This window comes from Ovis canadensis, chromosome 2, assembly GCF_042477335.2.
Source record: "Ovis canadensis isolate MfBH-ARS-UI-01 breed Bighorn chromosome 2, ARS-UI_OviCan_v2, whole genome shotgun sequence".
NCBI classification, from domain to species: Eukaryota; Metazoa; Chordata; class Mammalia; order Artiodactyla; family Bovidae; genus Ovis; species Ovis canadensis.
Window position 1 is genome coordinate 89,828,270 of NC_091246.1, and position 14,169 is coordinate 89,842,438.

General features: G+C 40.2%; 1 protein-coding gene across 2 annotated transcripts in view; it reads left to right on the forward strand.

Annotated features, from left to right (window-relative positions):
- Positions 1–14,169, forward strand: part of FOCAD (focadhesin) — a 305,222-nt gene that overhangs the window by 266,233 nt on the left and 24,820 nt on the right. For both annotated transcript variants that reach the window (XM_069576651.1, XM_069576652.1), the window contains exon 35: positions 2,004–2,084. In XM_069576651.1, the coding sequence (XP_069432752.1) occupies positions 2,004–2,084 (81 nt within the window). The remainder of the gene's footprint in view (positions 1–2,003; positions 2,085–14,169) is intronic.

The following is a 14,169-nucleotide window of genomic DNA, read 5'->3' on the forward strand; positions in this document are numbered from 1 at the left end:
TTTAGATGTTGGGTCTAACACCGTATTCTACAAAGAACCTAAGACTCAGAAAGATCACATGACATAGGGACAAGCTTAGTGAGAAATCCAGAAACTAGGAACCAGATCCCTGAAGCCTGGAACAGAGTTCTTTTTACTTGCTTAGATGTAATCTAGTTTGCCTAGCATTCATATTTCATTAAAAGACTCTTCATATGGCTGGAGTTCTTCTGGCCCCTGCATTGAGAAAAGACTTGAGGTAAGTACTTTTAAAGATGTGCATCTCCTTGGCCTTGGAATTAAAATCCTAGGTCTTAATGCAACAAGATTTTTTCCATTTCTATTGCTTTTTAATAAAAGCAATAAAAATCTTTGCAGTTCCCACGTGCTTAATTTATGTATGTACTTGGAGATTTTCTGGGGAAGACATCGGTGTAATACACTGGGACCTATATCTGCTCCTTGCTCTTTATACAATTTTGACCACTGGCTCCCTTGGACTCAGGCCAGGGAGGTTTAGGTACCAAAGATTCCTCATTAAAACCTAGTTTCACATATCCCCTGACAGGAAGTCTACCGACAGCATTTCCAGAAACGTGGGCCACTGTTTCCCTGTAATTACTATTTCCCTGCCTTCAGTCACTCCTTGGCTATAGAAATAGGGCATGGTTCCACAGCATTCCCCACATAATGAGCTTTATACATTTAAAAGCTGTCATACCGTGAAGTGAAGTGAAGGTTGCTCAGTTGTGTCCAACTCTTTGCAACCACATGGACTGTAGACTTCCAGGCTCCCCTGCCCATGGAATTCTCCTCCCTTCTGTCCATGGAATTCTCCAGGCAAGAATTCTGGAGTGGGCAAGAATACTGCTGTTCCCTTCTCCAGGGGATCTTCCCAACCCAGGGATCGAACACAGGTCTCCCACATTGCAGGCAGATTCTTTACCAGGGAAGCCCAAGGATAGTGGAGAGGGTAGCCTATCCCTTCTCCAGGGGATCTTCCCAGCTCAGGAATCGAACCAGGGTCTCCTGCATTATAGGTGGATTCTTTACCAACTGAGATACCAGAGAAGCTGTCATATTGAAACTGGAAGAAGAAAATAAAAACACTGTCATATTGGAAACCCTTGGTAATGCTAGTCCTGAAGGACAGTGGTCTCTCAATGTCCTGGTAAAAGTAGCATGTTTATGTCAGGCTTTTGCTTTTTTACATAGGCTTGTCATTGTTATGCTATGGGCTACATAGTCTGGCCCACATATATTCAAGGTCAGTTGTAGTGAATCATCTTACACTCAGGTTCTTTGGAGCAAAATGACTGTGTGTCTGGAAAAGTACAACTGCTCATTTCTGATGGAATTTTCCAGTGGAGCCATCTGTCCCAGTAAAAACCATCTCATGAAACAATATGGGGAACCAGGAGGAAAAGAATCTAGGAAACTCCCAGGACTCAATTAGCATAAATGTCACTGCTTTGCTATTTCAGGTCAGCAGGCACATCTGGTTTTTTGTATGTGTTGGTCACATAGAAATCCCTGTTTCATGAAATAAGACTGGCTAGCATTAATACTAATGGATGTATTTCCATGGTTCATGCATCTGACTCAGGATGCCCTTGATAGCCCATAGAATGGTAGTCTCAGCTTAGAAGTCCAGCTTAGGACTCCTTGCTGACACAGAGGAGGTCACTGGATTGGAGTTCTTTTGATATGTCAAAGTGGAAAAGGGTATTGTGGTGTTTTTTTTTTTAAAAACACTTCAGTACAATTTTCGCCTTCTATGGTTTTTTCCAGCCCCTCCCAGATCTACCACCATTTTAGATTTGTGTGCATAGTCTCAGTGATTACTTCAAGGCCAGCCACTTAATCTAATAGAATTAGTTGCAACCACAGAGTACTGTTCTGAGATTAATGGCATAAACATCTCCGCTTTGTCTCCAGGTTGATATGGCAGCATGAGAGCATTATCTTTCCTTCATTAGTCCTGCCAGGTTCATGGTTAATTTGATCATTTTCTGTCTCCACAGTGCCTACTGACTACAGCTATTTGCCTGAAAGCAGTTTTATTAGAGCAGCCATTGGCTTCTTCGTTACAGGAGGAAAAAAAGGCAAGTGAGCACATTTCTTGAACTCTTTCTTTCTACCTGTTAAGTTTGTATGCCCTAAGCTTGCTTCTGTAGATTAAACAGTACAAATCTGAAAGGGTGAATCATTCCCCCTGCCAGATCATCTTTGCAGTAGAGCTGACTAGGAGACCAACTACAAAATAAGTGATATACAAACATACATACTGTGTATCCTCCTGAAATTACCAATCTAATAGCTAGTCTTCCTTTTGGCCATTTCAAAAGTATAAGTGCGCATTACTTTCATTGTCAGTTTCAAGCAAGTGTGACCTAAAAAGAGAAAACGCATGTTTGTATTACAGGACCTGACTTGGAGGTAGGTCTTCTTGAACTTTGTGTGGTCACTCTATGTGGTTGGAATCACTGGCTCTGGTTCTTAATTCTAGCTTGTGTTCTTTTTCTTTGCAATAATGCCTTTGTGATTCTTTGTTGCTGCCACCAACAACCGACAGAGATTTAGTGCTTTTGTTTTTAACTGGAGCCAAAATAATCCCACATAAATTTTTAAGTAAATGCATGTTAATGCTGCACATCTATAAATTTATGCTTTGAGGAAAAAATGGATCCAAACTGAGTGTGTTGTGGCTCTGGAACCAGTTTTATGCAATGTCCTTCCATTGATGTTTTGCTAGTTTCATTCTTCGTTGGGCTGATTGTGTCAGTCTGGGCAAAACCGATGCCTGTATTACAACAAATTCATCCAGATTTTAGGGGAAAAGTCTTTAAACAAATTAAAATGCAGACATCTAGAGGAAGAAAATTTGACTAATGGAGGTCATGGAGGAATAAAATCTTACCATTGGAAGGGACGTTAGAGGTCATGTTTGATGTCTAAGTTTCTATTGGGTACAGTAATCCCTGGAGCTTCCAAGTTATAAACTACTTTCATAGCTTGGACATAAATTTCCCTTAGTTTCCGGAGTTCCAGAAATTGTGCTGTTATCCTAGAGCTGTGAGGATGCTAACTTGCTTTTCATATCTTCAGTAAAAGTTGGTATAATGGTACATCATTGTCACACAAGATATGTGTATATATGACCATGCCATTTATCACACATAATATGGAGTTGTTTATATATTGCCATAAAGTAAGTCTTTTTAAAGTAGATATTGTAGCAGAGATGTCTCCATTAGTAGGAAATTGAATTCTTACTAAAGGAACATCTAAAATTCCCATGGCTAGAATAATTCTAGGAACATATATTTTTGCTCTAGTTTTTTGTTGGCTTGTTTTTGTTTGCTCACTGATATTTTATAAACTTTTAAAATGATGCTAATGTGAGATTTTTCCATGATATATTTCTTATTAGATCTTATTAGATTCTTAAACCAAATGAAACACAGACTCCTTTTCTAGTGACTAAAGTCTCCTTTTGCTCCCTAGATTCATATTTCTTAGCAGAAGTGAATTTTCTCTGAATCTTGTGGAAAATTCTTGATAAAATGTAACATTTTTATGATTGGTCTGTCATGATACAATAGGAAATATTCTGTTCCAAAACTGAAAAACATCAGGTGAAATTGACATCAGAAATGTTGTGTAAAATCTTGCTATTAAAGCTATTTGAAGACAAGTAAATGAAGTATTTAAAAAATGCCTTATTACCAATCAGATTTTTGGCATTTTCAGGTTGTGGGAGAGGGCTGCCTTTTTGTCAGGTTTCCTGACTAGATTCCGAGGAAAATCTATTCAGCCTTACACATTACTAATGATGACCCCAGAGGAGTGGGGGCCGTGGGAGGCTGACCTCCGCCTCGGAAGCCCATTTACAAAGACAAAACCAGACCCTGCTCTGTGGGTCTAAATGGGATGGCCAAACGCGGAGGTGTGCATGCAAACGAGTGTTTTCTTCTTCAATATGCCCGGCTCATTTGAATTTTAATAACTCCCTTCTGAAGCAGCTTTTGAGTTTAAATGTCTGGATGTCACTCATCAGAGCCCAGTGGGGCTGCTGATAGGAAGGATGACAACTTTGGTGAACTCTTTTGAGGAAGAAATGGCTTGAAAGAATAAAAATCATGCTTGGCATAGGCAAAAGGGAGAAAACTTTCGGGATAGCATGGCTCCATTGCCTCTGTGTGCCATTTAATAACTTAGGAGAGGAAGAACCATGTTATACGTTATCCTTGATCCACATGTATGCCGGGATGAGATTGGATGAAATGATCTCTATTTTAACCAATCAGATCTGAGACAGTGAATATATTAGTCTGCTTTCTCATGTTTAGGACTTTTCACATTTTAGATGCCCACTTTAATACTCATACGATAGAACATACCAGATGTTCATAGTATCCATTCCTTTACACAGGCCTACATTTTTAAAACCATGCCAAATAGATAAAATTCCTTCCATTTTTGAAAGACTTCAGTTAGTTTTGAATATAACTGGTTTTTTGCTATACTCTATAACATTTTCTTTTCTTCCCTAATAGTCCCACCTCCTGGCAGATGTAATATTGCTTAACCTTTGTCATCATCATAATCTATTCCTATGGATATTTATTGACTGTGCTGGACTTAAAATTTGCTTATAATCTAATTCCTCCTATTCTGGAATTATTTTTTTCTTCTTAAGGCCCTCTAAGTTTTGGCTCTTATTTTTCCTTCTTTTCTATTCATTTATTCTTTCTCCTGATTTCTGATATTTGTTTTTTCTCAACCTCAGAGTATATTCAGATTTCAAGATTTTTCCTAATTTTAAAATAAAACAGTTAAACTGTCTTAAAAGTACTTACTGAAAGTCATCATTTATTTTTGGTGATAATATTATATATTGGAGAAGGCAATGGCACCCCACTCCAGTACTCTTGCCTGGAAAATCCCATGGATGGAGGAGCCTGGTAGGCTGCAGTCCATGGGGTCACTAAGAGTCGGACACGACTGAAGGACTTCACTTTGACTTTTCACTTTCATGCATTGGAGAAGGAAATGGCAACCCACTCCACTGTTCTTGCCTAGAGAATCCCAGGAACAGGGGAGCCTGGTAGGCTACCATCTATGCGGTCACACAGAGTTGGACACGACTGAAGCGACTTAGCAGCAATGTTATATATTTCTACCTAATAATTAAGGGAGACTTCCCTGGTGGTCCAATGGCTAAGACTCCGTGCTCATGGCTCAGCTGGTAAAGAATCCGCCTGCAATGAGAGAGACCTGTGTTCAATCCCTGGGTTGGGAAGATCCCCTGGAGAAGGGAAAGGCTACCCACTCCAGTATTCTGGCCTAGAGAATTCCACAGACTGTATAGTTCATGGGGTCACAAAGAGTTGGACCTAACTGAGCGACTTCACTTTCACTAATAATTTAGGGTTATTTTCTTACCAATCTCTTGCTAGGGAATATGACTTTCCAAGATTTTTCTACTAGGCTTTAAAGTTTTCAGTAAAAAGTATTAATTTAAGGAAAACATATTTAAATCCTTAAAATTAAGTCATTATGAATGGCATTTCCTTCTTGATATGGATTCATTGGTCAGTGATTTGAGTGTATAAGAGTTGGACTTATACATAAACTATAAGTAGGTAGATTGTCGATTGATCATCTTTGGATTACTAGCATGAGATATAATTGTTGATGAATCTAACCAAAAGGACAGAATTAGTGAACTCCGAGTATAGAATAAATGATACAAGAAAGCTATCCTGTTTTTCTGTTGAAATTATAAAGTTGGTTACCAAAGTATATTATTATTAAATAGGTTAGTTTAGTAATAGCTTACCAATACAGTTCTTTTTACGAAGTTATTAGAAATGAGCACATGTGTATAACAGGCTTCCCAGGTGGCACTAGTGGTAAAGAATCTGCCTGCCAACTCAGGAGACAAGAGTTCGATCCCTGAGTTGGGAAGATCCCCTGGAGGAGGAAATGGCAACCTATCTAGGATTCTCACCTGGAAGATTCCATGGACAAAGGAGCCTGGCAGGCTACTGTCCATAGGGTCGTGAAGAGTCAGACACAACTGAGCAAAGCAACCTGTGTATAACATGAAGTTCAAAAACAGTATGAAGAAAAAGAAAGAATTCCCTATCTCACCACCTAGAGATAGCCTCAATAGATATTCCAGTGTGTGTCCTCTAGCTGTGTGTGTGTTCAATTATATTGCATTATAAAATGTATATTATTTTATTGTCTTTTAAAATATATAACAAATTTCCATGTAAATGGACATGATCACCACTAATCTCCTACATAAGGAGGGTTGGGAAAGTATGAAGAGCATCGCTAGACTAGTGTTAATAGAGTATGTTGGGAGAGTATTTAATTTCTATTTTTTGTTGTTGTAAACATCATAAAAATATTTGAAAGAGTAAACAATTATCCCATGGCTTTCAGCATATGTTAGTTGCTCAGTTGTGTCTGACTCTTTGAGACTCCATGGACTGTAGCCTGCCAGGCTCCTCTGTCCATAGAATTTTCCAGGCAAGAATACTGAAATGGGTTGCCATTCCCTTCTCCAAGAAAACTTCTTGACCCAGGGATCGAACCCAGGTCTTCTGCATTGCAGGCAGATTCTTTACCATCTGAGCCACCAGGGAAGCCCTTTCTAACAGCTATTATCATTTTAAGATTTTACCTTTTAATCTGTTCCTTTTATGTACAGACAATGTCTACATGTTTCCCAGTATACATATGCTTTGTATTCTTTAACTTAATATTGTATTGTAAACATTTCCCTATTTTCCATATATCTCCATAACTTCCATTTTTAAATGACTGACTGTAGAATATTCTGCCAAGTTGATGAATCATAATTAACCCATTTCCTTATTGGTCATCTCAAATGTTTCCATAATAGAGAATATCTTTGTGAATGTACCATTCCTTAGGATAATTTCTCATCAATTTATAATTAGACTCTGAGGATGTGATGACTATTAGGATGGCACGGCCTCATTGCTCTTCAGAAGGATTGTATCAGGTTTCAGTACCTCAGCCCTGTATAAATATCATAGCAGCTTGTCATAGAGGTTAAAAGCTTGGGAGCCAGACTGCCTGGGTTCATAGCCCACTTATATGGCTTCTCAGCTGTGTCACTTCAGGCAAGCTGCTTAAGTCTGTAAGGCTCAATTGCTTCTGTAAAGTGAAAAAAATAATTGAATCTTCTTCCTAGAGTTTTTGTAAGGATTATGAGTTTATGAGTCATTTTATATAACAGTGCTTAGAAAACAAAGAATAACCCCTTTCTAGTTATCATATTACAAAGCAAACCTTCATTTAGATAAACAAATGACTATAATAAAAGCCAGGCAGGTATAAAATGATGCCTTAAGGCTAATTTGCATTCATTGTCAGAAGGAATGAACATTTTTGTATGTATTTACTGTTTGAGATGTGGTTTCTTTTTTTAATTAAATGTTAGACTTTCTTTTGGGGGCTCCCCAGATGGCTTAGCGGTAAAGAATGTGCCTGCCAATGCAGGAGACAACAGTAAATGCAGATTCAATCCCTGGGTCGTGAAGATCCCCTACAGCAGGAAATAGCAATCCACTCCAGTATTCTTGCCAGGATAATCCCATGGACAGGGAAGGCTGGCGGGCTGCAGACCCTAGGGTTGCAAAGAGTCAAACCCGACTGAGCACACACACACAGGGAAGTACATAAACCGACAAGCTATAAGTAAGAAAAAGAAAATTCCATTATCCCGTTTACATTTTTTTGGAGACTTTCTCATGTAAGGAAAAGCTGCCTGCCCTTCTTTCTGTGCTTCCTTCTTGTCTTTCTTCTTTCTTTCTGTCTGTCTGTCTTTCGATATGGACCACTAAACTCCTACTGTAGTTAATTATTGTTATTCATTATTTTAAATTGTCCTCACATTGTTCCAGATTAGGTAAGAGCCTCTGCCTCTTGCGTCCTTCTGAGATAACCTCATCATTCTTGGAGTACATCCTTTTGTTTATGGCACACAAAGATGTTCTAGGTTCATCTTATTTTATCCTCAGACTTGTAGCAGCCTAAGAACTCACTAAACTGTCTTTTAGTGGAGAATGATGATTAGAAGTCAAGACCTGAGTACAAATTACTACATTGCTCCTGAGTTAATCAGTGCTCCTAGGCCCTATCAGTGGACACTTAGAAAATTTGTTCTCTCTCTTCTTCCCTCCCCTCCCTTCTCTTTCTCTCTCACATGTGTCTGCATTTCCGTGTCTAGCAGCTACGTGTGTTGAAAACCATGAGTTTGCACCAGTATCTCCAAACCAGCATTACAGATTTCCTTCTGCATTTTCCTCTTCTTATTAGTAACCTCCTCTAGAGTTGTAAGAAACCCAGCTCCTGTTATTCTCAATATATTTGCCAGAGTCCTGCTAAACCTGCCTTTCTCTCTCTTGGGCCCTGATTTCCACTGGGTAGCCACCCTGCTTGGCAGCCTTCCTGGTGCTCACGGGCTCAGGGATGTTTTTGTTTCTGGCAACACCAGATGACGTAGTTGGTCCTAAGACAGAACATCCTACCAACTCCTGTATCTGACTGAACCATCAGAATCACCAGCTATTGTCAACAGCTATCTTGATTAGCAATGCAGACAGAGGAGGAGATGGTTGGATGGCATCACCCGATTTAATGGACATGAGTCTGAGCAAACTCCGGGAGTTGGTGATGGACAGGGAAGCCTGGCATGCTGCAGTCCATGGGGTACAAAGAGTCAGACATGACTGAGCAACTGAACTGAACTGTACTGATCTTGATTATATAGTGGTTCCTGGCAAGGGGCTTAGCATCTGCAAAAATATGCCTGCTGTCTTCATATTGTCTACCTGTGTTTCCTAAGGCCTTTTCTAGAAAAATCCTGCTCATCCTTTCCATCTTGTTTTAAACATCCTTTCCTCAATGGAAGGTGAGGGAGGATTCCCAGATGTTCCCAGATTAGTAGAGATTTGCTGTGTGATCCATTCCTTTATGTTTTTTGTAGTACTTTACATATGTGTAATTATCTGCTTAATTATTCTTGATTCTTTGTTTAAAGTCCATCTTTCCCATTAGACTGTAATTTCCTCAAGGGCAGGAAGAGCTTCTGTGTTTAATCCTAAATGCTTAGTATAGAGTACTTGGCATATTAACAGTTTTCAAATATCTGTTGTTCTGCTTTAATCATGTATACACACACACACAACACACACACACACACACACACACACACATTTCTTCTAAACAGTGCTAAAGATGGAGAAGGTAAAGATATAGCCACACTATATAAGTGACATCATGCTGGTGATGGAGCATAGACACACCAGCAACTGTTAGCCTACTTGTTACCAGACTTTTCCTATAAGGGTTACGCATGTGCATTATAGCATTGAGATCGGATCCTCTGTGTAGCCAAAGTATGTGTGATAATGGGTCCTGTTGTAATGCATTATGTTCGGATATGCCATTTATATCAGGGTTCTTTGAAGCTGTCAACTGGGTGCGGGATTTAAAGCAAATTTGTACCCAGATTTTAAAACATCTGGATCCTTTTAACAAATACTGTTGGGCCTTTTGAGTTCCAAATCCATTGTCTGTGAAGCATTCCAGTATTTCTTTTTATCTGAGGCACTTGTGTGAAAGACAGAGCTCTATAATAAGGGAGCTGATCATTCCCATACCCTAGGTATGGATTCTTGTGTCTGATGCTGATGATCTCTGGGGAGAGAACCATGTGACTCTGTTCTCCCGTTTTAGGGCCACCTCTCTCTCCATACGTCCCCCAACATGCTTAGAACTACCAGGTATTTTCTCCATTCCTAACATCTACTATAATTTCTTTCATTCCAGTTAGTGTCAGAATTAGTTATCTGTAAATATAGTGAAAAATTCTGTGTGATTCAAGCTCTGTTGGTCCATACTAATTCTCTGCTTTTTTGAAAAGTGGAAGATGTACTGCATGATAGCACTTACTGGATATCCTGTGCTCCGTTTGACAAGTTCTACTCATTTCTGACACTTGCTTGTATATTGTTTTGTTTGTTTGTTAGTCGCTCAGTGTGACTAAGTTGCTCAGTTAGTCAGGTCTGACTCTGCCATCCCATGGACTGTGACCCACCAGGCTCCTCTGTCCATGGAATTCTCCAGACAAGAATACAGGAGTGGGTTGCCCTTTCCTTCTCCAGGGGATCTTTCTGACCCAGAGGTTGAACCCACATCTCCCACATTGCAGGCAGATTCTTTACCATCTGAGCCACTGAAAGGTTGTTACTGAACCATGAAAGACACCGGGATTCTTGGCCTCTGGAGGAGGAGAATTCAATTTGGGGCCAGAGACGAGGCTTGATCGCTCAGAGCTTTTGTGTAATAAAGTTTTATTAAAGTGTCAAGTATAGATATCTTCCCTTGGAGATCAGTCGGTAAAGAATGTGCCTGCAATACAGGAGACTTGGGTTCAATTCCTGGGTTGGGAAGATCCCCTGGAGAAGGGAATGGCAACCCACTCCAGTATTCTTACCTGGAGAATCCCTGTGGACAGAGGAGCCTGGCAGGCTACAGTCCATGGGGTCGCAAGAGTCAGACACCACTTAGCAACTAAACTACCACCAAAGTATAAAAGAGATAGAGAAAGCTTCTGACATAGACATCAGAAGGGGACAGAAAGTGCCCCCCTGCTAGTCTTTAGATGGATCTTATATAGCTACTAGCAAGCTGTTAATTATAGAAAGAGATTTCTCAAAACTGAGAGTGGCACCAGGCCCCTCACCCACAACGTGCATTTTGAGATAACACTGGCACCAGGTGAGTCATCCCAGGCCATAAAATGATTAGATTAGGAGAACAATGTGTGAGTAAAACATACAGGTTTGTCAAATAGGTTCAGAATCTTAGGTGGAACCGACTTGAAAGAGTCTAGGGTAAATACATAGTTCATTAACATAGCTTAAGACAAACATTTCCATAAGAAAAACACATTGGTTAGCTCAAGGTTTGAGAAAAGTTCAGGTGGAGCCAGGTGTCATCATGGCAACAAAGAATTTTAAAATATACCTCCTTTTAAATTTGTATCAGTTCAGTCGCTCAGTTGTGTCCGACTCTTTGCGACCCCATGAATCGCAGCACGCCAGGCCTCCCTGTCCATCACCAACTCCCGCAGTTTACTCAAACTCATGTCCATTGAGTCGGTGATGCCATCCAGCCATCTCATCCTCTGTCATCCCCTTCTCCTCCTGCCCCCAATCCCTCCCAGTATCAGGGTCTTTTCCAATGAGTCAGCGCTTCACATCAGGTGGCCAAAGTATTGGAGTTTCAGCTTCAGAATCAGTCCTTCCAAAGAACACCCAACACTGATCACCTTTAGAATGGACTGGTTGGATCTCCTTGCAGTCCAAGGGACTCTCAAGTGTCTTCTCCAACACCACAGTTCAAAAGCATCAATTCTTCAGCGCTCAGCTTTCTTCACAGTCCAACTCTCACATCCATATATGACCACTAGAAAAACCATAGCCTTGACTATATGGACCTTTGTTGGCAAAGTAATGTCTCTGCTTTTTAATATGCTGTCTAGGTTGGTCATAACTTCCTTCTAAGGAGTAAGCGTCTTTTAATTTCATGGCTGCAATCACCATTTGCAGTGATTTTGGAGCCCAAAAAAATAAAGTCTGACACTGTTTCCTCTGTTTCCCCATCTATTTCCCATGAAGTGATGGGACCAGATGCCATGATCTCCGTTTTCTGAATGTTGAGCTTTGAGCCAACTATTTCACTCTCTTCTTTCACTTTTATCAAGAGGCTTTTTAGTTCCTCTTCACTTTCTGCCATAAGGGTGGTGTCATCTGCATATCTGAGGTTATTGATATTTCTCCCGGCAGTCTTGATTCCAGCTTGTGCTTCTTCCAGCCCAGCATTTCCCATGATGTACTCTGCATAGAAGTTAAATTTGTATAGAGAAGGGGAAAAAATTCAACACTTGTTGGTTTCCTCCTGGCAATTAAGAGAGAGATAAGAAATGTCAGGCTTGCAGCCTGTTTCCTCCATTTGGAGACCACTGGCCTTCCTGTCTGTTACCCTCTCACCACCAGGGAACCTTGTATATTAGGTCAGTTCTAAAGAGTATAGAAACAACATACCAAGTGTATAGATAGTAATGTGCAGGTACTGGTGAACGTTCTGTTGTCCTGTCAAGGGAGAGCTCGTTGTCTAAGCAATAAGTGAAGTGAAGTGAAGTGAAAGTTGCTCAGTCGTGTCCAACCCTTTGCGACCCCATGGACTATACAGTCCATGGAATTATCTAGGCCAGAATACTGGAGCGGGTAGCCTTTCCCTTCTCCAGGGGATCTTCCCAACCCAGAGATCAAACCCAGGTCTCCCACACTGCCGGGGGATTTTTTACCAGCTGAGCCACAAGGGAAGCCCCTAAACAATAAAGGATCTAAAAATAGTCATATTTCACACTGAGTCCTGGTTTAGAGGACAGGTTTAATGTCTTCCCTGATTCTCTAGATCCTCTGGAAACTGCAAATTTCCTAGTGAATTCTGTAGAAGGAACTGGGATATAGTTTTATATAATTATAAAAACACTTGATCTGAGAAAAAAATGTAATAGAAATCTGCTTATGAATTAAAAGATTTCCAATATAGAACTGGATTTATGTCCTTAGTAGGAGAGAAGAATAATTCTATGCCCAGATTGGCACTATACTATCTGCCAATTCATCAGACTATTTCTGTGAATTGTGAGCCAAAAGTCCCCCAAAAGACATCTTAAATTTTGTTGTTGTTGTTTTGTGAAATCAAAGACCCCAATTTGCAGCCGACTCTGTGTGTGGACAGTCACCACGTGTTTGTAATCAGTATAGAGTTATGGGAATACCCAACCAGGTAATTCCTGTTACAGCATTTTTTTTAATCACGCCTGATTTTTCCTTGTCTGTCCGTCCTCTCACTAGAATGTCGGCTCCGTGGTGACCTCTTCTGCCATGTTCAGCACAGTTTCCACTGTCTCGTAGCTGGTAGATCCTTCGTTGAATAAGTGAATGTGTTTGTGAATATATTTACTTCTTCTTGATTAGAAATTCTTCTCCTTGTAATGGCAATAGTTAACTCCTTGATAGTATCTCCTGTACTCCTAGTATTACATCCCAAGGTGGAGGAGAAATGAAGCTTTAGTTGCTGGTAACACAGCATGGAAGAGTGGCAGGTATGTTGAGCTTTTAACATTTTCAAAAAGCAAAAAAGTGTTTGTTGGCAGGGAGGAAAACAGCACTGGAAAGCACACTACTAATTTTACCTTCCCAAGTCAGCAGAGGCAAAGATAAGGAGGTTTGTTGGCGACTACTAAGAAAACATGCTGATCCTTGAGATAGCTGAAGTTCTAAAACATCAGAGAAAGGCCTGGCTTAGAAGGATGGGTTCACTAGTCATCGATGCATAAGCAGTCTGTGGCTCTATGAGTAGAAGAGCGTAGGCAGTGATAGGAATTATGTGTCACAGTGCTTTTTATTATAGAAAACAGTGACTCGCTTCAAATGACTCAGTATTTACTGCAAGGATTCATAGGTTTCTCAGAAATATAAGGACAGATACTATTCACAACCCTCAGAGCATCAGAGGCAGAAAGATATCAGGCATCAAGACTTCATCTTGCTCTTTCTGTCTACCTTGCCAGGGCTGCGTCGTATCATGGATCCTGCCTTTCATCCCAAAGACTGCTTCATCCCTTTCTCTTCTTTTGTGTTTGTGTGTGTGTGCTGAAATACATAACATAAAATTTACCATTGTAACCATTTTAAAGTCTACAATTCAGTGGCACTTAGTACATTCACAATATTATACAACTGTTACAAGTATCAAATTGCAGAGCAATGTTCATCACCCCCAATCCAATTTATTTTTTTCCTTTTGCTGCTCATGTTTTTGATCATTCCTAAGAATCCATGACCAGATCAATAGACTTATCTTTATGTTTTCTTCTAAGAGTTTTATAGTTTCTTGTATTATCACTGATCTACTTTAAGTTCGTTTCTCTGTATGGCATTAGTATTAGTAGGGATCCAGCTTCATTATTCAGAGAAGGCAATGGCACCCCACTCCAGTCCTCTTGCCTGGAAAATCCCGTGGGCGGAGGAGCCTGGTAGGCTGCAGTCCATGGGGTCACTAAGA